We start from the raw sequence: 24,508 nt of genomic DNA, 5'->3' as shown, positions 1-24,508 counted from the left end.
GCCATCTTGGATTTAAATATCGCAATTTGACGGGGTGGTTTACAATTAATTCATTCACCCCTAATATATTGTCACAGATAAAAACAATTTCAACATAGGTGATACAGTATCTGAGGTATTGCAACGTCTGTTTAGGCAGCTATCTTGAATATTTCAAAATGTTCAAGGTTCGAAAAACTGAGAGAAAAAAAAGACCCCACGAGTACAAATTGTGGTTACTGAACTGCAAGGTTTGGTGCTCTGACAAAAATACACTACTATAGATTAACAAATTGTAAATCTCCTTCCACTATTTATATTTGCCAATTTCTCCATAACACGACTTACAATCAATGTAGTGCCTCCATTCCCAATGCGTCCCCACCCCTCCCCACCACCACCAAATATTTTCTTTTATAAAATCCTGGCTACGCCACTGTCCCTAAAGACATTGATCTAGGATTGATCCCCGTCGGTGGACCCATAAGACTACATGTCATTCCACTCGATTCTCATAAACAGCTGTAGCAAATGTTGTGATATGTACTATCCTGTCTGTGGAATGCTGGATATAAATGAACCCTTGCTGCTAGTCGAAACAAGTAATTAACGGAGTGGCGGCAGCGAGTTTCCTCTCTAATAATATCTTTATAGTTCTTAACCATATGTCAAACTTGATATTATGAGATTTCAGTGTGATTGATTGCGTCGTTAAATAAACCATGTCTTTCTTTCTTTATATTCTAGATTCTGAATGCATTCGTCACAAAGGTATTGGTTACAAAGGTCAGGTGAATTTCACAGTGTCCGGGAAGAATTGCATCAGATGGGATCAGATAAGCAAGCTGGGTTTCACCAGTAAAGTTTTACCCGACTACTCTATTAAAGAAGCTGGAAACATGTGTCGTAATCCGAATGCTAAGAAAACGCAGCCATGGTGCTACACATCACTGGGTAAAAGCTGGGAGTTCTGTCCACTGCTGCCTTGTGGTAAGTATAGGTATCACACCACTATTGTTTATATAGATGTAAGCATACACACATTGCCCTAAAGAAATAAAAATAAAAATAAATGTTATCATTTTAACCAGTTAATTTTTTGTCTTGACTTGAATGATAATACAGGGGCTTGTGTTATCATTCTAGTGAAAACAAAACATTAACTGTTTAAAATGATAAAAGTAAGTAATTTCATAACACTTTTAAAGTGTACATGGATTTGAAGAATATTTATGAATAACACAAAGCGGATCATTCAGTATAAATCGGTTAGAAACATGTTATTTATAAAATAACGGCCTCAGTGGTGTCGTGGATAAGGCATCGGACATAAGCCTGGTAGGTACAGGGTTCGCAGTCCGGTACCGGCTTCCACCCAGAGCGAGTTTTAACAACTCAACGGGTAGGTGTAAGACCACCACACCCTCTTCTCTCTCACTAACCACTAACAACTAACCACTAACAACTAACCACTAACCACTAACAACTAACCACTAACCACTAACAACTAACCACTAACCACTAACAACTAACCACTAACAACTAACCACTAACCACTAACCATTAACAACTAACCACTAACCACTAACCACTAACAACTAACAACTAACCACTAACAACTAACCACTAACCACTAACCACTAACCACTAACCACTAACAACTAACAACTAACCACTAACAACTAACCACTAACAACTAACCACTAACAACTAACCACTAACCACTAACAACTAACCACTAAAAACTAACCACTAACCACTAACCACTATATACTAACCACTAACCACTAACAACTAACCACTAACAACTAACAACTAACCACTAACCACTAACAACTAACCACTAACAACTAACCACTAACCACTAACAACTAACAACTAACCACTAACCACTAACAACTAACCACTAACCACTAACATCTAACAACTAACCACTAACCACTAACAGCTAACAACTAACCCAGTGGCCTGGACAAACAGCCCAGATAGCCGAGGTGTGCCCCAGGACAGCGTGATTGAACCTTAACTGGATATAAGCACGAAAAGAAGTTGAAATGAGATGAAAATCTATAAAATGCTTTATTGGACAAGGTTTTGGTGGCCATTTCATAATGCGAAAATAGACAACTTATTCGAAATGCCTTTGATCTACATACTTCGATAAGCTGGACAGGAATACAAAATATAAAAATACAAAATATAAAAATACAAAATATTTTCATTCTACTTGAAGCATTAATATCTTATATAAGAGCAAAATAACTGTAGGTAACAAGCCATTTATATACAATTATATCAATACATGTATCACATTTATAAATGATAATCAAAATAGAAAACATAAAGAAGAAATTCACAATTAGAAAACAATCACCTGTTTTCCCGTTTAAGCTAAAATATTTATTCACAGACGAAAAAAACTAAACGTTGTAAATATATGTATGATACAAACACTATGACGCCAAAGGGCACACTTAAAATATACAACTTAAGGATATAATATATAATTTATGCATGATGCAAAAGGATGAGAAATGCATTATAGCATTAATTTTCTATGTGTGAAAGACAAAACTTTATCATTGTTTCAAAACAGAATACTACATAGAATCATAACTGCAAATACATTTGTTTTGCGTGTAAACAATACACACAACATTGGTTATTGATTAACATTCGTTTTAGCCTTGACATGGATATGTTTAGCAATATTAAATATTATATTTACAGTATGAAACTACAGAAAAGAAATAAGTATCAGTAATAAGTAACTTGTAGTAAATTCCATAGTATGAAAAAATGCGTTCCTTGTGGGACGGACTATAATTGTTTTATTATTATTATCTATTATTGCACGGGCACAACATACAGAATTTCAGACATGGGTTCTTTGAGACAATCCATTTGTTGGGGTGATAGTAGGTGCATGTGTTTGCATATCTTTACCATTTTGTTGTGGCCTCTAACCGGAAGTACCATTACTCAAATTGAAATCCAAATGCTACTCAGGAAACCTCACTCTGGGCCTAATCCACGAAGGTCATACATTCCTTCTTTCATAATTAGTGTGTTGAACGGGCATCGTTAACATGTGTAGTACTAACAATATGAGTGACCCTTCAATAGTGACGCTGAGTATATGTAAGCAACATATATAGGGTCCCCCCAAAAATAATGGTAACCATACTTAATATAGAATTATTATTTTCTTTCTCATAGACTGCCCTAAAAAAATCAATAACAAAATCGATTTTCTGATTTCTTCTAACGTAATTTCGTCACAATTATGTAGTATTTTGTTCTTTAGTTCATTATCCATGAATACTGTTGTACTGTAAACAAAGACAGATAGATATTTTTTTGTACTCGGTGTATTTTCCTCAATAACATATTAAATGTATTAAAAATTACAGTTTAATGCTATTTTTGATCGTTTGTTTGTTATGTTTGTTTTGTTTGTTTTGTGTGGTTTTTTTGTTGTTTTTTGTATTGGTATGGTGTTGTTCTTGTTTGTTTGGTTGCTTGTTTGTTTTTTCCTTTGTTTTATTTTTGGTGTTACTTTTCGTTTTATTTTGTTTTTAGAAGTTTCGTTTTCTGCTTCAGGGGTGGGGGTGGGGGGGGGGGTTGGATGTGTGACTTTAACACTGTCTTCCTTTCTAATGCTTATAGCTAAAGAGTGCAGTTTGAGACTCGCTAAAATTCCCTATTACGGAGATATTGACAGAACTGTCTCGGGACAAAAATGTCAAAAGTGGAGCGAAGACATACCCCATAAACACGCGTTCAAGTTACGCAAACTGTTTCCTTATGAGAACATCAACCAGGCTTACTGTCGTAACATTCTATCATCCCAGACCAGACCCTGGTGCTTCACAACCAACACTTCACTGAGATACGAGGCGTGCAACGTGCCAACTTGTCGTAAGTATATAAAAACTATTTCATTGTGTTTAACTAAATAGTCAACCAGGCTTACTGTCGAACCTCTATCATCCCAGACCAGACCCTGGTGGTTCACAACCAACACTTCACTGAGACACGAGGCGTGCAACGTGCTATCTTGTAAGGATATTAATTACAAACATATCACCTAATAGTACCTGCATGAAATATTGATCGCGTTCGATGAACACATGCCGCTTTCCAGGGTGGTGGGTGGTCAACGATATATCCACCACTTAGAAACTATTAATCAGTGTCAAATACGATACATTCTATGTATCAATACAATACAACACAACACAACACAACACAATACAATACAATCTTTATTGCAACCATTCTATGAGTACACTGATTAAGAGAGAGAGAGAGAGAGAGAGAGAGAGAGAGAGAGAGAGAGAGAGAGAGAGAGAGAGAGAGAGAGAGAGAGAGAGATGCATACAGACGCACAAGACACAGATGACAATATAGTAATGATCTGTCAAACAGCTAGATATAAAAACACTCAACCAACTACTTTGACTCGGGCCAGGGGTCTGCAGAAAATTAAAAACTATATTTTTACTATTAATTCGTGTATGAATTTTGATACTCGTAGCGTGGTGTTTGGATTACATTCAAGAATAAGTTTTACTTTGTCAGAATCACTCAATGATTTGACATGTTTATGTTCTACTTCTATGTATGAGAAAAGTCAAATATGTATATTTTCCGGTATGGGACATTGGCATATAAAATGGATTTCGCTCTCTATTCCTCTACCACATAATTTGCAAAGTCTGAATTCTCTTGCAACCTTTTTGGAACGTAATTTTTTTAAGCTTGTCTATAGTTTTGGTTTTTGATAATGTTTAAGCAATGGAGATGGTTTTCAGAGTTGTATAACAAATTGTCTTTTTTAAATCGTGCTCTTGTGCTAAAACAAATCTGCTCCTGATTTTTTGGATCATTGGGATATTCTGATAGTAAAGTGGACAAGGTGTTTAACTGCTTCTGTAGGTTTGTATTGATGGGTTGTACGTTTTTCGTTTGTGGAGCGGTCAATTCTTTTTACTTTTGACTTGTAACTTTTCATTTTATGAGAAAAAAAAATGAAATTCTATTAACTGCCTATTTCCAAAATTCTGCGGTTGTGCCCGGGAGAGACGTGCTTGAACCTTAATTGGATATAGGCACGTTAATATGTTATCCAATCCAATCTACTGTTTGCCAGTAGTCACCTTTTAAACAATGACACAGTTCCTCAGTAATTTTGACACCAAGTGTTATGAAGTAATCGAGCGTCTTTAAAGGCTTAATACACAATGAACCACACCTATTGTAACGGGTGCAAGTCACAAGATGAATCCGATTATTGTGTGTATGTGTTCATACCTGCATTGTATCATACCGATCTGTTATTTTGTCAAAACTAGTACCTGCACTAGTACGCTTTCGTTTTGCATTGTTTTACTGAATTTCACAGATGTCTTAAACATAGTCCAAACATTTGATTAATATGACGTTTTATTTATGTTGGTATTTTCTGATGACTATATCGCAAGAACCGTAACACTCACCGGTACTCTGTATATATGTACGTATGTACGTATGTATTGATGTATGAATATCTATATATTGTATGTATGTCGAGGTTGACTGTTACATACATTATTATATTAACGCACTGGCGCAGGGGATAATTAAATCCTTTCTGGCCCCACAAATTGTCCCATGCCGTTGCTGGGACTCGAACCTGTGGCACAGATTCGCCCGCAAATTGCAAGACTAACCACGATACGCTCTGAGCTATTGAAGCTTCCATAAAAAGGAAGTTCTTTAACTCAACCATATGCATGGGGCCTACAATCTACGCGGTCGATCCCGCTTACGTGCATGAAACAGTGGGCAGACCTGGCACTGGCTAGTATGTATTGATGTATGAATATCTATATATTGTATGTATGTCGACGTTGACTAATATTTGATTAATATGACATTTTATTTATGTTGGTATTTTCTGATGACTACATCGCAAGAACCGTAACACTGACCGGTACTCTGTATATATGTACGTATGTATGTACGTATGTATTGTATGTATGTATGTATGCATGTATGCATGTATGTATGTATGTTCGTACGTATGTATTTTTATATTTTGAATATCTGTATTGTATGTATGTCGGGTTTTGACTTAAACATACATATATTCAATGACGCAATGGCACAGGGGATATTAAAATCCTTTATTGCCTTTACAAATTTCCTCATGCCGTTACCGAGACCCGAACCTGTGGCATCCAATCGCCTGCAGTTGTTGGGCCGGAACGCTACCAATCAGACCGACTACGTTCCACAAAAATGAACGATCGTTAGTCGACCATATTCGTACCGGTGCAACAACCACGCGGTTCTAAGGCCCCATGGCTTGGCAACGTTTCACTTACATGCAGATGTGGACAGACCTGGCACTGGCTATATATGTATTTTTATATTTTGAATATCTCTATTGTATGTATGTCGGGTTTTGACTTAAAAATACATATATTCAATAAAAGTATAAATTTCTGCAAAAACTGGCCTTGGCACGTTTGTTTCCGTTTCAGTATTTTTCTAGATGACTGAACATGGGTGCTTTTAAATGGTTGGACATTCCTTCTGACACAGTTTCCAGCCACTTTTGAGGTTCATTTGCATATTATGATGTGTAATTGATAGGGGGCTTCAACACACACATTGTGAGTGGTGAATTCCTATGACAGGTTGATTCTAAGGAAAGTTATTTCAAATTAAGTTTCCCCATCCCCACAAATTTGCTTCAGAATTTTTACCGCACACTATTCAGTTTCCAGGGTGAAAATGACAGAAAGCTACTCGATACGGAAGGCTGTCACCTCATTTTATTATCTACATGCATAGACCTATCAAAAAAACCATATGAGCCTTTGTCCCTTAGGGTGGTACCAAATTCTGGTCTGGCCTATGGACTAAAATGCATATTACGGTTTACCGTTATACCGGTTATACCGAGTATCTCTAGTTGCTCAATGTAATTACCATGGTTTGTAGATTATTATTTTTTAATTCACTGTAATTTGACAAGAGAATTAATATGTTTTAACAAGCAACAAGAAAGCAACTTTCATTTTACCTAATAAAATCATATTAATATTAACACAATGCATTTCGTTTCTTTTCTTGTTTTAATGGAATGTTAATATGAATAACATAAATCACCAGTTGCTGATGTAGGCTCTTATATTTCTTTCTAACATGAAACATTGTTAACAACGAGGTAATATAGATAATATAGGTCTCAGCTCTTGGGTGATTGACACACAGGTCTCCCGACAGTCTGTTTGTTTAACGACACCACTAGATCACACTGATTTATTAATCATCGCTATTGGATGTCAAACATTTGATAATTTTCACATATAATTTAGTACACTTTATTTTTCCATTAGTAGCAAGGAATCTTTTATATGCACCATCACATAGCCACGATAGCACATACCACGGCCTTTGATTATGATATAGGTCTTCCGACAGAGTTGACATTGCGACTGCGAACCACAAGGGTACGAACAACAGAGTTGCTCTCCTTGGGTCTCCCTTTCATGTCTAGAAAACGAATATTTGTCAGATACATATATTTGTGACACGTCATTGCCAAGGTTTATAGTCCTTAGCTCTTAAGCTGGTGGCAACAATTACAATTCTTAGTTTCCATGTGAGTATTGTAATTTAGGTTGGCACTAATTGGTCTGATTGCTAGCCCCTAATTAACTGAAGACTAAGTTATTGCATAAAAAGAATAACATAATAACAATTAATGGAATCGTACATGAAAAGCTGGTATATATATATATATATATATATATATATATATATATATATATATATATATATATATATTGCATTTGAATATAGTTGTAAATGTACTATGCACGGTCGGGTGTTTAGTTATTTCTCAATGGTTTAATACTATATTTGGTATCATGCACCATTTAAAACGTTAGCTATAAATCAAAATGAGCATGTTACAATCCACAGACAATGTAACAAACTAGTTCTGTGCAAAACGTCAGCGTTCTGTGTTATACACTTTTCTCGGAATTCAACTTCCGAAATATATACTTGTATATACAAAATAGCCTCTTATGTGTCACATTATTATTTTATTTATCTTTTCAGCCTCACGTTTTGATATATTCACGGCCAGTGTTGCTAACAAAAGTAGCTTGGAACACTTCAAAAATCAAGAGCGCTGTTTTTACTGGAAACCATATTTGAAGACTAAATACAAAACTGTGTACCCAGTTGTCCCAGGGAAGATCTGTGAGTCAAAGAAACTAGTTGTAGTCTCCTGCGTCCAGCTGGATGGTGATGTTTTCAGCTGGAAATATGTTCTCCTCAACTGTACTGGTAGGTAACAGACTTATAGTGCGTGTTATATTGTTTATTTTATCTCATGTATTTTAAGAAGGATGTACCGTCCTCCTTGAGACAAAAGTAGAATGTATTTTCGCCTAAAATTTAAAACAAAACCTATCAACATCCTACAGACGAAGGTAGAATGCATCGTCCACTTACAGACGAAGGTAGAATGCATCGTCCACTTACAGACGAAGGTAGAATGTATCGTCCACTTACAGACAAAGGTAAAATGTATTGTCCACTTACAAAGGTAGAATGCATCGTCCTCGTACAGGCAAAAGTAGACGTACAGGCTCCCATTTGTGCAGGGGGCATTGGATGCTTATGGATGCATTGTCCTACATACAAAGGTAGAATGTATCGTCCACTTACAGACAAAGGTAAAATGTATCGTCCACTTACAGACAAAGCTAAAATGTATCGTCCACTTACAAAGGTAGAATGTATCGTTCACTTACAGACAAAGGTAGAATGTATCGTCCACTTACAGACAAAGGTAAAATGTATTGTCCACTTACAAAGGTAGAATGTATCGTCCATTTACAGACAAAGGTAGAATCTATCGTCCACTTACAGACAAAGGTAGAATGTATCGTCCACTTACAGACAAAGGTAAAATGTATCGTCCACTTACAGACAAAGGTAAAATGTATCGTCCACTTACAGACAAACGTAGAATGTATCGTTCACTTACAGACTAAGGTAGAAGGTATCGTCCACTTATAGACAAAGGTAAAATGTATCGTCCACTTACAGATAAAGATAAAATGTATCGTCCACTTACAGACAAAGGTAGAATGTATCGTCCACTTACAGACAGGTAGAATGTATCATCCACTTACAGACAAAGGTGGAATGTATCGTCCACTTACAGACAAAGGTAGAATGTATTGTCCACTTACAGACAAAGGTAGAATGTATCTTCCACTTACAGATAAAGATAAAATGTCTCGTCCACCTACAGACCAATATAAAAGGTCTCGTCCATTTACAGACAAAGGTAGAATGTATCGTCCACTTACAGACACACGTAGAATGTATTGTCCACTTACAGATAAAGGTAAAATGTATCGTCCACTTACAGACAAAGATAGAATGTATCGTCCACTTACAGACAAAGGTAGAATGTATCGTCCACTTACAGATAAAGATAAAATGTATCGTCCACCTACAGACCAATATAGAAGGTATCATCCACTTACAGACAAAGGTAGAATGTATCGTCCACTTACAGACAAAGGTAGAATGTATGGTCCACTTACAGACAAATGTAGAATGTATCGTCCACTTACACACAAAAGTAGAATGTATCGTCCACTTACAGACAAAGATAGAATGTATCGTCCACTTACAGACACACGTAGAATGTATCGTCCACTTACAGACACACGTAGAATGTATCGTCCACTTACAGACAAAGGTAGAATGTATCGTCCACTTACAGACAAAGGTAGAATGTATCGTCCACTTACAGACAAAGATAGAATGTATCGTCCACTTACAGACACACGTAGAATGTATCGTCCACTTACAGACAAAGGTAGAATGTATCGTCCACTTACAGACAAAGGTAGAATGTATCGTCCACTTACAGACAAAGGTAGAATGTATCGTCCACTTACAGACAAAGATAGAATGTATCGTCCACTTACAGACAAAGGTAGAATGTATCGTCCACTTACAGACAAAGATAGAATATATCGTCCACTTACAGACAAAAGGTAGAATACATACTCCTTCTAAAGATGAAATAGGGTAGGGGCATATGTCCCGTGGGAATTTCATGTTACTTTTTTCAACCAATGATATTTATAATCTGTGTTGCATACAGATTCATAAAAAATATGGCCATATGACAATATGGGTGAAATAAGGTGTCATTGTGTAATGTCTTTAAAATATTGACATGTAGCATATTATAAGAAAGGACACCACATAAACTACACTAAAACATGAATAAATGTTTGTTTTCTTGTTGGGGATAGATATAGCAATTTGAAAACGGGGGTGGGTGGATGGATGGGTGCGATATGTTTAGTGTATTAAGTATTAGATGTTACGTCACATTTGGTCAAATCCAACACAAAGTTTGTAGTTACTGTCAAAAATGGGGTGTTTTGTGTCTGTCAAAACGGGTCTGTTTATTGTCTCTTACAAGTAGGGGTGCACGCAGCTCTCTGCTAGAGTGTACAACGTGGGAGCATTGACTAAAGCGCCATTTTGTCAATGTAAAATTAGGTTTCCAGACTACTAATTGGGAGCCATCCATAAAGTATTCAAGCACTAAATCAGAGATTGTTTTACCACCCCTCCCCCATGTACACTTGTTGTAGATTTCATTATGCACCCCACCCCCACCCCCTACCCCGGCATGTACAGGTATTGTTGATCTTCCATGCTGGAAAGTACATCGGATACAATTAGGAGCACGGATTGCATCCATTTTACAGCAATAAATGAATTTCGGCAAATATTAGTATGTCACAAAATGGGTTTCTCTACTTGTACCCCTTGAATCTGCATGAGTAACATAGTGGCATGTCTCTTCATAATAGTATAGCCTTGAATCCTTTCCACACCAATTATTTCAGCTGCATCAATTGAATTTTAGACATGAATTAATGGGTTCCAGCAGAATTGTCCACACTGAGCACTCAGTTCCGAATCATCTGACTGGTGACTCTTGACTCCAGCTGTAACACGGATGTGGTATACGATTTAGGTTGATGATTTTAGCCTCGATTCCTCAAAGTGTATGCCCTTATAAGGCGATCCTGAACAGGAGTCTTGGCCCTTTCTAGCTTCCTGTATTATTAACACATAAGGCTTGTGTCCATTTAGTTGGTAATGGCAATTATGGTACACTGCGTTTCTTGCATGCTGTATTGGGGTAAAAACACTCTGTGCTCTATAGATGCTGGTCTGGTCAGAGCACAGAAAGCTGTATTAGTTTATGCATTGCCTCACCAGTAGCTCGGCATGTTTTCTTGTCCCAACCAATGAACGAAAACGTTTCGTCACAGCAGCCATCTTCATATAAAGCCACCCGAAAAGGACAATTAGATGATATTCGCTATGACTTAATGGGCATATAGATTCCATCTGTTTGTCATTGCCATAAACAGACTGATCCAAGGTGGTCATGAACGTTTGGTTGGGATTCATCACTCACACGGAGTGACGAATAGGCTGCGTCACAGAACTGACATACAACAGAAATGATGGCCGCATTTCTCGTAGGGAACGTACCTACTGACAGATGGTTATCATGGATTACAGCACAATAATATAATCTCACCTTCGTCTCACAACACTATTCGGAAATTAAGCCAGGTGTATGTGATTCATATGTCTGTAATATGTATAACAAACATATGTACTAGCCAATGTAATATGAAGCCTGTAGGTGGACATATCACTTCTTCAAAGAACTGCTTTGTATTAATTCTAATGCGACCCATCAAATATTTATTAAACAAAAGCCACACAAGATTTTAAATATATTAGTCTAGTATGACCTATGTAAATATTTAATGTCAGCTATTTCAAGGAAATGAAATAGAAACTGTGGACATTGTTCTCCATAAAGAAATAACTATAGCCATTTTGCTCAAATTGCTTCCACGGCAACCACCGAATAAACTCCAATGTTCTTATATCAAAAATATTACCTGAATTATGTAATAAAATTCAAAATGGCACACATGTGTCCTTGATGGTGATGAGTCGGATGATAATGTGAATACGGAGTGAAACCTCTTTGTTGAAATGTACACATACATATTAATTCCAGGTATTATAGTATGGTCACCATAATCAAAATATCATATATTCCAGATGTCATACATTCCCTTATGTTACCTAAGAAATAGAGATAATTAAATTTAATAAAATAAACTAAATCCAGATATGATTTAACATGTTTTATTACCTTGTATACTATATCCATACATAATATTGCCTTACTTGTATAATCCTCAAGCTATTAATTGAGTCTATATGCCTGTGTTCTGAAGAAACAAATACCTCTCACATTAATGCTACAAGCAAATTGTGGGTACTCGCCTTGAACTGTTTCAAAATTACCTTGACCTTGATTAAAGAGAGAGAGAGAGAGAGAGAGAGAGAGAGAGAGAGAGAGAGAGAGAGAGAGAGAGAGAGAGAGAGAGAGAGAGAGAGAGAGCGCGCGAGAGAGAGCGAGAAAGGGGGGGGTATGTCAAAGAAAAAGATTATCCATATGTTTCTGTACATTTTCAACTCTTTCATTCACAGATGAACCACTCACTACTGCGACCACAACACCAGAAACAACTACGACGTTAGCACAATCAACAACTACGACCTCAACACAACCAACAACTACGACTTCAACACAACAAACTACTACGACTTCAACCCAACCAACAACTACATCAACACAATCATCAACTACAACATCAACACAACCATCAACTATAACCTCAACACAACCAACAACTACAACATCAACACAACCATCAACTGCAACTTCAACACAATCAACAACTACAATCTTAACACAATCAACAACTACAACATCAACACAACCAACAACTACAACCTCAACACAACCAATAACTACGACATCAGCACAACCAACAACTATGACGTCAACACAGCTAACAACTACAACCTCAACAAAACCAATGACTACGACATCAGCACAATCCACAACTACGACATCAGTACAATCAATAACTACGACCTCAACACAACCATCAACTACGATGTCAACACAACCAACAACTACAATCTCAACACAACCAATAATTACGACATCAGCACAATCAACAACTACGACCTCAACACAATCATCAACTACGACGTCAACACAACCAGTAACTACAACCTCAAAACAACCAATAACTACGACATCAGTACAATCAACAACTACGACCTCAACACAACCATCAACTACGATGTCAACACAACCAATAACTGCAATCTCAACACAACCAATATCTACGATGTCAACACAACAAACAACTACGACATCAACAAACCCATCAATTACGACATCAACACAATCAGCAAATACGGCCACAACACAGCCAAACACTACGACCTCAACACAGCTATCAACTATGACATCAACACAATCATCAGCTATGAGATCAACGCAATCAGCAAGTATGAAATCAACACAAATATCAACTTCATCAACACAGTCAACAACGACGCCATCAACACAACCACCAACTATGGCATCTACACAATCAACAAGTACAACGTCAACACAACAGTCAATTATGACATCAGCAACACATACAACTACCAGCCCAATAACAGAACCACCAAAGTACAGCTACAACCATACCATTCCCAAAACATCTAACCTCAACAGAATCAACATCTGCATCTACAACGGATCCAGTGACAACCACGAAAATAACAGAACAGAAGACAACTTCAAAAACAACAATTCCAACATCAGCAGAAACGTCAGTACTTACAGCAGCCACAGGACCATTAGTTACTACGACCTCCACTGGACCAGCAATGAGCAAAGTCACAACAGAACCAATAACTACAACCGCACTAGAACCAACGGCATCTTCACATACCACAGCACCAACAGTTGCAGCCTCAAACGATACAATGACATCTACATCTACAACAGAACCAACGACATCTTCACATACCACAGCACCAACAGTAGCAGCCTCAAACGATACAATGACATCTACATCCACACCAGAACCAACGACATCTTCACATACCACAGCACCAACAGTAGCAGCCTCAAACGATACAATGACATCTACATCCACACCAGAACCAACGATATATTCACAAACTAAAACACCAACAGTTGCAGCCTCAAACGATACAATGACATCTACATCCACACCAGAACCAACGACATCTTCACAAACTAAAACACCAACAGTTGCAGCCTCAAACAATACAATGACATCTACATCCACACCAGAACCAACGACATCTTCACAAACCACAGCACCAACAGTTGCAGCCTCAAACGATACAATGACATCTACATCCACACCAGAACCAACGACATCTTCACAAACCACAGCACCAACAGTTGCAGCCTCAAACGATACAATGACATCTACATCCACACCAGAACCAACGACATCTTCACATACCACAGCACCAACAGTTGCAGCCTCAAACGATACAATGACATCTACATCCACACCAGAACCAACGACATCTTCACATACCACAACACCAACAGTTGCAGCCTCAAACGATACAATGAAATCTACATCCACACCAGAACCAACGACATCTTCACAAACCACAGCACCAACAGTTGCAGCCTCAAACGATACAATGACATCTACATCGACAACAGAACCAACGACATCTTCACATACCACAGCATCAACAGTTGCAGCCTCAAACGATACAATGACATCTACATCTACACCAGAACCAACGACATCTTCACATACAACAGCACCAACAGTTGCAGCCTCAAACGATACAATGACATCTACATCCACACCAGAACCAACGACATCTTCACATACCACAGCACCAACAGTTGCAGCCTCAAACGATACAATGACATCTACATCCACACCAGAACCAACGACATCTTCACATACCACAGAACCAACAGTTGCAGCCTCAAACGATACAATGACAACTACATCCACACCAGAACCAACGGCATCTTCACATACCACAGCACCAACAGTTGCAGCCTCAAAAGATACAATGACATCTACATCTACAACAGAACCAACGACATCTTCACAAACTAAAACACCAACAGTTGCAGCCTCAAACGATATAATGACATCTACATCTACAACAGAACCAACGACATCTTCACAAACTAAAACACCAACAGTTGCAGCCTCAAACGATATAATGACAACTACATCCACAACAGAACAATCAAATGTGACCACAACAACAGCATCAGTGTCAGCAACAAAAGCGATAACTGAAAACTTGACCTCAGAAACTGAATCTGCTGCAGCAACCACGACGGCGGAAGGAAACGCAACAAGTGGGTGGTACCTTAAATTTGAACAACAAAACCATTTAGATTTTATTCACTGTGTTAAAACAAACTGACATCCCATGACTTATTGAAAAAACAAACCCCATTATTTATGACCTTTCTGTAGGTGACACGATTATGATACAAATACCTACATTACTTAAGGATTGTCTGTTATTTCGTTCACGTTCATCGGGGTATGTACAAAATAAAAATCATCCGCAAACTGTGTGAATCGGCGAATCAGTTCTCACAAGTTTGCAGATGATTTGTTTTGTTCACACCCAGATGAACGTAAAAGAAATAACAGATAATACTTATAATTAAATTTGAATCATACTTGCTTATAATAACACTAAAACTTCATACTTTATTTTGAATTATTTTTGGTCCATAAACAATAACGCTCAGTAAGACAACTTGCCCATATAAAATTACGCCATCAGATATGACGTTCCCTGACGACTTACTTTTCTCGTTCATCGATAATTGAACAAACTCCCGTTGCTACGTCTGGACCAATGGTATGACGCCATGTGTTAATGCATGTAACGGAAATTTAATTATTAAACAGCCACCCCATGACTGACAAATTATCTTTTACTACAAGGCTTTAAACACACACACACACACACACACACACACACACACACACACACACACACACACGCAAATATACATATATATATATGTATATATGTATATGTGTGTGTGTATATATATATATATATATATATATATATATATATACACTGAACAAAAAAAGAAACTTCCGATTTGTACATATAGTATTTGTTGTGTTAAAGAATTCATTGTGTAATGAAATTATATAGGTAGTATTAGCCTTGAGCTGTATTATCAGGATTCATGAATTTTATCGATTATTTTTGCACTGTTAATCGTCGACAACGTGAAATTCAATTTGCACGTGCATGCATGGTTCGACATGTCCTGTGTAGTATTCGGTCAATTTGTTTTACTTGTCTTACTGACACTGTTGTCAAGTGAACGAAAACGCTTCGAAATTTGTGAAACAAATTAACGTTTTTTACATTGTAGCATTTTTAGTATGCCAAGAATACCCAATAATTTACGCGAACGGGCGATTGGCATGCTTGATGCTGGCATATTGACAGAAGACGTTGCAAGGCATGTTGGGAGTTCTAGTCGAGCGATACGAAATCTTCGCGTAAGATTTCGAACGACAGGAAGCACCAACGACTTTCCACGTCGTGGACGAACGCGTGTTACAACGCGTGGTCAAGACCGCCATATCATGAACACGCATTTGCGCAATCGATTCCAAACTGCCACTGCTACTGCTGCTAACACACCTGGGCTTCATAATAACCGAATCAGTGGGCAAACTTTTCGTAATCGTCTGCGGGAGAACGGTTTACATGCACGACGTCCTTACGTCGGGTGCGTTTTAACGCAACGTCATCGTCTAAATCGTCTTGATTGGGCACGTGTACACACTCGTTGGATACGGCTACGCTGGAATACCGTTCTTTTTTCGGATGAATCCAGATTTTCTTTACAACGTGGTGATGGCAGGGTGCGCGTCTACCGTAGGAGAAATGAACGCTATGCTGACTGTTGTGTTCTTGAACGAGATCGTTTCGGGGGTGGGGGTTGTGTCATGGTCTGGGTAGCCATTGCCCATGGTAATCGTTCACCACTAGTCGTCATTGATGGCAATTTAAATGCTCAACGTTACCGCGATGACATTCTCGCTCATCACGTCATTCCTCTGTTCCATAACAACGCCAGCATCTCGATTTTTCAGCATGATAATGCCACCTCTCATACAGCTAGAGACACTGTACATTTTCTTAGGACAAATAACATTGATTTCATTGATGACTGGCCCGCTAAAAGTCCTGATCTCAACCCCATCTAGCATGTCTGGGATAGTCTGGACAGACGATTGAGGCGTCGTCCCAACCCACCCGCTAACGTCAACGAACTTCGTCAAGCCTGCGCCTGCGATGCACTGCAGTGGTCAATTCAAGAGGTGGTCATACCCGTTATTAAGTGGGTTGGGGTTTTTTTAACCCCTAACACACTTGGTCAAAATTTCTCCCAGTTTCTGTTAATCTATGGCCATGATTTTTGCACCAAACGATGCATCATGGAACACTCTTTAAACGCATATATAACAATTATTCCCCCGGTTTGTTTTCATCAAGTTATGTTCAAGCAAATTTAGCGGAAGTTTCTTATTTTGTTCAGTATATTATTTTTGGCTACTTTGACCTCTAATGTTATGTATGTAGTCTGTTGACCTATATATTAATGTAAACACAAGTTTAAACAGAGTAGTGCCAGGTTACCGGTACCACGATTTAAAGCCCCAAATGAACACACTTAATGTTTCCTGTTTTTGGCTTAAGGTAGGTAGATACTGGATTCGCAGCCTGGTACCGGCTCCGATCCAGAGCGAGTTGGAGCTTCTTTCGCTGTCCACCTTTATATCCAAGCCTTGACATGTGTTTGTCTGTTGTAGCTATCAGTGCCACACACCTGCCATTTCCCATCAGCTTTTAGGTGTTAGCTTAGTCTGACCACTTCGGAGAGTGTTCAATAGTTACTTCTGGCATTGTTAAGAGGCACTTGTAACCACCTGCGATGCCCCCCCCCCCCCCCCCCCCCCCAACTACCAGCGGTCGTTAATTAGTGCCGTGTGTCAGACCAGCTTTATTAGCAGCAGAGGATGAGGATGTCAGCTAGGTGCAGGGACGTACAGAGAGACTGCACCCGTGTAGGACGTCGAGACAGGTAAGTGATAGTGTGGACAGTCGGAGGAAACTGCAGAAAGGGTCGAAACAGATTGAAATCGTGGGACAAATTGGGAAGTTGTTTTATATTAAGATAACGAGAATTATAGGCAAAGGGTGGTACATTTGAACTGCTGTCGTCAGCTTGATTGTCCAGTAGCTTACCCCATAGACCATGAGTTTTAAGGACTTAACTTATATACAATTAAGGTTCAAGCACGCTGTCCTGGGCACACATCTCAGCTATCTGGGCTGTTTGTGTAGGACAATCGGTTAGTTGTTATTTGTTACTAGTTAGAGGAAGAGAAGAGGGTGTAGTGGCCACACGCTTACCCACTGAGCCGTCAAAACTCGCTCTGGGTGAAAAGCGGTACCAGGCTGCGAATCCAGCCTTATATTCCGATGTCTTAACCACGATACCGAGGCCGGTAGAAATAACCGACTCAGTGGTTAGGTTTAAAACCACTACACCGACGTTTCTCTCGCTAACAGCTTACAACTAGCCACAAACCCACTCTCCTGGACACACTGCTCAGATAGCTGAGGTGTGAGCCCCGGACATCGTGCTTGAAGTATTGAATTGGATGTAAGCTCGAAAATAAATTGAAATGAATAAACGAATGTATTTTGCAGGTATTACATCAACGTCTTTAGAAATGACTACAACAGCATCTACAACAACCACGGCACCATCAGCAGCCACTCACCCAAGCAGCTCAGAGAAACACACCAGTCCCATAACAGCTACAACGACAGCAGCGTCAACCACTACGCCGATGATTGAAACAACTATAGTTTCAACCAATAGAAACGTCTGTATCATTCCCTCGTCTACGTCCGGAAGCCTGACCAATACGACTGTACGTGAGTGTTTCTGCCGACGTAAGTACACTGCTGCCGACGTGACTGTGATGAGACAGCAGGCGGCGGGTTTGTGGAGCAAATTGCTGACGAACAGGAGGAATCTGACGAGGTACAAGCGACTGTACTACAGCGTGCCCGACAACAGACCAGCGTCCGTGGGAATAGGAACTTCATCCTTACTGCTGTTTTTAGTGCTGACAGCTTTTATAACCTTCGCCGATCTCACCCGCATGATCCGCTGGATCTCTCTGAAACTCCGCAAACAAGACTATTAACAAGACTATTAAGAAGACTATTAACTTTTATTACACCAGATTTGGCGGATTGAAATGGGCCACATGCAACCATTCAGTTGGCCCGTATTTAAATTAGATGTATTTTTCGTGCTTTGTCCAGGAGATGACATAACGCATGTAATTCAGCCAATATATAGGCAACCTTAAGTGTATGTTTTTTGTGACAAATCAGCTTATTTATTTATATAAATATACATTTTCTTTCTGTAGCGATTGTTTCAGTTTTGTATTTAATTATTTTAAATTGTAATCTTTTAATGCAGAGAACGAATGGTGGTCAGTGGTGCATCGTTCACCCGCCCTGCGATGGGTTGGACAGACTGAGTGGCGTTATCAGGTTTTCTCTCTCATTGTCTGCATGGTCCTTCATCATACGTCTGACTAAATATAATGGTAAAGAAAAGAGAAAGAGAATTTAGAAAGAAAAAGAAGACGAAAAGTCGAAATAACTGTGCGTTAGACACCAAGGTCTTCAAGTAACCACCTATATATTTAACCGGGTTTCTTCCTGTAGTTGGTGTATTAGTGAATAATATGTCAAATATTTGTTATCAGCGAACACGAAATTGATGAATGTAATGGTATTTTAGGTCAAACATAGTACAGTGGTCATAGGCAACGAAATGTCTGTCTTTCGAACGGCAGAGTACTCAGGCTAGGCATAAACGTATGCGTATCTTGGTGTATAAAGTGGTAAAGCACTTGCCTGGTGCGCGGATTGGTCTGGGTTCCAACCTGGTCGGTGAACCCATTGTGCTTTTTCTCGTCCCAGCCAGTGCACTACGACTCAGTCACTGATATATCAAACGCCGTGGTATGTGCTATCCTGTCTGTAGGATGGTGCATATAAAAGACCCCCTGCTATTAACGGCTTTCCTCTTTAAGACTGCATATCAATCAATCTAATTAAAATTAGCTCCACTATTACATGTGGATCTAACACCAGCCAGTTGTAGCTCATGTCCACCAATCAAAACCTTACTTGCAGAATCCTGCCAGTGATTTAAAAATAATTTGAAAACATTCCGAATTATCCTGAGGGTATACGACATGTTTCGTGTGAATTACGAATGCCTTAAAACATGTTTTATTTTATAAAATAAATAATTTGTAATGTAAAACTGAAGACTGATTTAGTTGGGGTTTTTCATAAATGAATAAATTATTTTTAATGTAAAATTGAAGACTGATAACCCACCCCGTACGTATTGGTATGGTTCGCTGTACTGCGGCCACTAAAATAGACTCGCCCGATATTTTTAGAATTTGTATGCTCCCAAATAACGTTATAAAAGGCGAAGTGTGATTGGTCAATATTTAAATTATTATTTACAGACGAAATGTTACCTGGACATTGGGGACTACGCAGTGTTGTTAGTTTTAAATCACTGGCAGGATTCTGCAAGTAAGGTTTTGATTGGTGGACACGAGCTCCAACTGGCTGGTGTTAGATCCACATGTAATAGTGGAGCTAATTTTAATTAGATTACATATCAATATTACTAAATGTTTGACACCCAGTAGCCGATGCTAAATAAATCACTGTGCTCAAGAGGTGTCGTTAAAACATACTTTAGCTTTAATTAATGAAGCCAATCTTTGGCCCATCAAATACACAGCATTATTAGCTTCAGGTGTGTTTAAAAGGTTTCCAGGAATGACCCAGTAGTTGTAAATACTTCAGTCCAATAGTTTTGAATAGATGTGAGGAGGTGGAGTAAGAAAGTAAGCTCGTACAACTAACGAAATAAATCGAAGTGTTTAAAAATATTGATACATTTCAGGAAAAAGTAAAGTTTGTTTTATTTAACGACGCCACTAGAGCACATTGATTTTTTATCTTATCATCGGCTATTGGAGGTCAAACATATGGTCATTCTGACACTGTTTTTGTTTTTTTAGAGGAAACCCGCTGTTCCCACATAGGCTACTCTTTTATGACAGGCAGCAAGGGGTGTTTTATTTGCGCTTCCCACAGGCAGGATAGCACAAACCATGGCCTTTGTTGAACCATTTATGGATTACTGGTCGGTGCAAGTGGTTTACACCTACCCATTGAGCCTTGTCGAGCACTAACTCAGGGTTTGGAGTCGGTATCTGGATTAAAAATCCCATGCCAGCTTGTAGACTGATGGCCTAACCACGACTCCACCGAGGCCGGTCCATTTCAGGAAAGGATTTAACACATGCAAGAATCTAATCATACGATGTCTTTGGTGCACCTGGGGGGGGGGGGGGGGGGGGGGGGGTGTTAGCTCAGTGGTACAACGCTTGTCTGATGCGCGATCGATCTAGGATGTGCTATCCTGTCTGTGGGATGGTGCATATAAAATATTCCTTGCTGCTAATCGAAAGAAGTAGCCCATGAAGTTGCGACAGCGGGTTTCCTCTCTCAGTATCTGTGTGGCTCTTAGCCATATGTCCGACGCCATATAACCGGAAATATTGTATTGAGTTCATCATTAAATAAAACATTTCCTTCCTGCTTGATAAACCTATTATTTTGTTGAATAACAAGGAAATAAGTAAATATTCAGCAGAAATGTATTTTGGAGTAGATCTTTATTCCGTGTATTAGACCAACCTCAGAGACGTAGTTTGAAGGGCTTGGAGACCAATTTGCCTCAGTTCATAACGTGCCGAAGTATCAACAAACAAATGTTCGTTTTCTTTGAGTATAACATTGTCGTGAGGGTCATTTCCTCCCATGTACCGTGACTATTATCGTTCAAATATAGTTTGTGGTTGATGATAAATATTTTATTTCTTGTATTCGTTTTCCTTGTGGATATTTCCGGAATAATTAAAATATTACAAACATTTAATGGTGTGGGTTTTTTCGACTATCTAGTGAATCAATCCGGAAGTAAACTGTCAGACATTACTATATGAATGACTTCGCAAGAAATTGTATTGAACAAAAACGTTATTGTTTTAAACTTTTCCTTCTAATCTTTCTTTTTCTCGTTCCAGCCAGTGCAATGATGTATTGGCATACGAATTTTAACGTTATTGATTATAGTTTGTTTGTTTTGTTTAACGACACCACTGGAGCACATTGATTAATTAATCGTCGTCTATTGGATGTCAAACATTTGGTAATTCTGACACATAGTCATCAGAGGAAGCCCGCTATATTTTTTAACGGACTTTAACGGACTTTAAATTACGAATAGTTCCAACATGCCATTAGTCGTATTTATTGCGAGGCGGACGTAGCCCAGCTGGTAGAACGCTCGCCTGAGGTACTTGGCTCAAATAATCAAATCCCGTCGATAGAACTAATAGCTGCTTTTCCCCCAACCGACCGCGCACCAAGCGAGCGCTTTACCACTGACCTACGTCCCGCCCCACCATACTAACCAGTGTCGAAAGACTGATATATCAAAACCCGTGCTGTGCTGTGGGAAGTACATATAAAATATCCCTTGCTGCCGACGACAACAAAATATACTGGGATTCCTCTGACAATAGGTGCTACAGACAGAAAGGATAGATTATGAAAACTTTGAAATATGAATGCTGTTTTTTATACCAGACCATCGTCTTTTAAATTAATACAGCTATTTTCCGTTGATAATGTAAAGCAGCTAATAACATTGTGTAAGTATTTACTAGGGGCAATTACGCAGAGACATGGTACTATGTAAGTGGAGTGCATACTCTTAAAGGGACAGATCCTAGTTTCAACCCGTGAAAATTAACACTAAGTTTAGTCAATCTACAAACCTATAACACATTTGGATAAAGTTACAATAGAGTGAAGCATGAGTCTGTGACTTTGAAATTGTGAAATATCCTCTAAAACTCGACTAAAACTCGACTCCATAAGTGTTACTTCTCAGACGCACGTGCGTTTTTAAAAATATGAGAAATGCATTTTGTGATATTAAAAACACCAGGATGACCAATAACACTTTGAATGTATGGAATTGATAATCTAAACAATAAAATCTAAGTAAAGTATGATTTAAGTTATGAAAAACGGTTATAATAGTCAAAAATATGCGTTAGTATTTAAAAACTAGGGTGTGTCCCTTTAGTAATACTGATAGCTATTATATTTTATATTGGATATTTTCACCGCTTTCCATAAAAAAAAAAAATTCCATAATAAATAAGTGGTGTTGTTATAATAAAACAAACTTTATCTTTTCATTTCAGACAAGACAGTTGTGAAATTTAACTACCGCTGACATTGTGTTGTTTTACATTATAACATGTTTAATTTTGCTGAATAAATATCTTAATAGCTAGATTGTTTGTGTTATAATGTTTGTTATTATCAGAACCATGTCCAATAACACAGAAAAAAAGCATGCACAACGAACAAACACAAATATCAACAAATAAGAAACTAACACCCTCATCCCCCAAAAAACACCCGAAACAAAAAACAACAACAACAACAAACAAAACAAAAACAAACAAACAGCATACCCCCCCCCCCCCCCCCCCCCCCCCAGCAAAAACAAACAAGCAAGAATATAAAGACAAAAACAAAAGAAGCAGAATTGATAAAGCAATGATATCGGGGGAAACCAAATACCCCCGGTAAATCACGCTCGATACAAAACAGCTGTGTGTTGAGATGTTGTTAAACAAATATTAAAATCGTTTCCTGGGTTTACTTCCATTTGTACGTACCATGATGACGTACTTGACAAAAGAACTCAAACACAGTAATAACAAAATCCTGACGCCGGAGGGACGAACGTCTTGTGGATAGGAAGACGACAAACACTCCAACATCACAGGAAGGAATGATAAACACTTATTGTACACTCGTAATATTTGTTCTGGCTTTAGATCATAAGGCTGACATGATTACCGCTAGTAAAACATATCGTAAACCTGTACATAAATATCTTAATAAACATAGCAGAAATGTTCAATGTAAACTACGTCATATGCAGAGTAAACAACCAAAAGGTCATTGAAGATTAGTTAATGGCGTAAATAGGCGGTAAATACCAAATGATACTGATTTGAATGTTTTACATACATGTTTTGAAGCTGTAAATAGTAATGTAAGTGATGAAACATGTAACGTTTCTAATGTTGACAATGCTCTACTTGATGCTGCTAACACTGAAGAAGAAATGTGATATTCTGTAAGATGCTTGAAAAATGGTAAATCACCTGTTGATGATGAAGTAATCAATGAACACATAAAATCTACTATTGACGTTTTATTACCTTTCTGTGTCACTCTGTTTAACAAG

The 24,508-nt window shown here is 38.3% G+C and overlaps 1 protein-coding gene across 1 annotated transcript in view; it reads left to right on the top strand.

Moving 5' to 3' along the window:
• The window catches only part of LOC121388378, a 49,042-nt gene extending 35,346 nt beyond the window's left edge, over window positions 1–13,696 (top strand). The window contains exons 7-11 of the mRNA XM_041519680.1: window positions 727–969; window positions 3,649–3,900; window positions 8,101–8,331; window positions 12,616–12,970; window positions 13,024–13,696. Coding sequence (XP_041375614.1) covers window positions 727–969; window positions 3,649–3,900; window positions 8,101–8,331; window positions 12,616–12,970; window positions 13,024–13,696 — 1,754 coding nt within the window. The remainder of the gene's footprint in view (window positions 1–726; window positions 970–3,648; window positions 3,901–8,100; window positions 8,332–12,615; window positions 12,971–13,023) is intronic.
• Window positions 13,697–24,508: the final 10,812 nt, after the last annotated feature.

The sequence above is a fragment of the Gigantopelta aegis genome, chromosome 14 (genome assembly GCF_016097555.1).
Source record: "Gigantopelta aegis isolate Gae_Host chromosome 14, Gae_host_genome, whole genome shotgun sequence".
NCBI lineage: Eukaryota > Metazoa > Mollusca > Gastropoda > Neomphalida > Peltospiridae > Gigantopelta > Gigantopelta aegis.
This window is presented reverse-complemented; position numbering and strand designations above follow the sequence as displayed.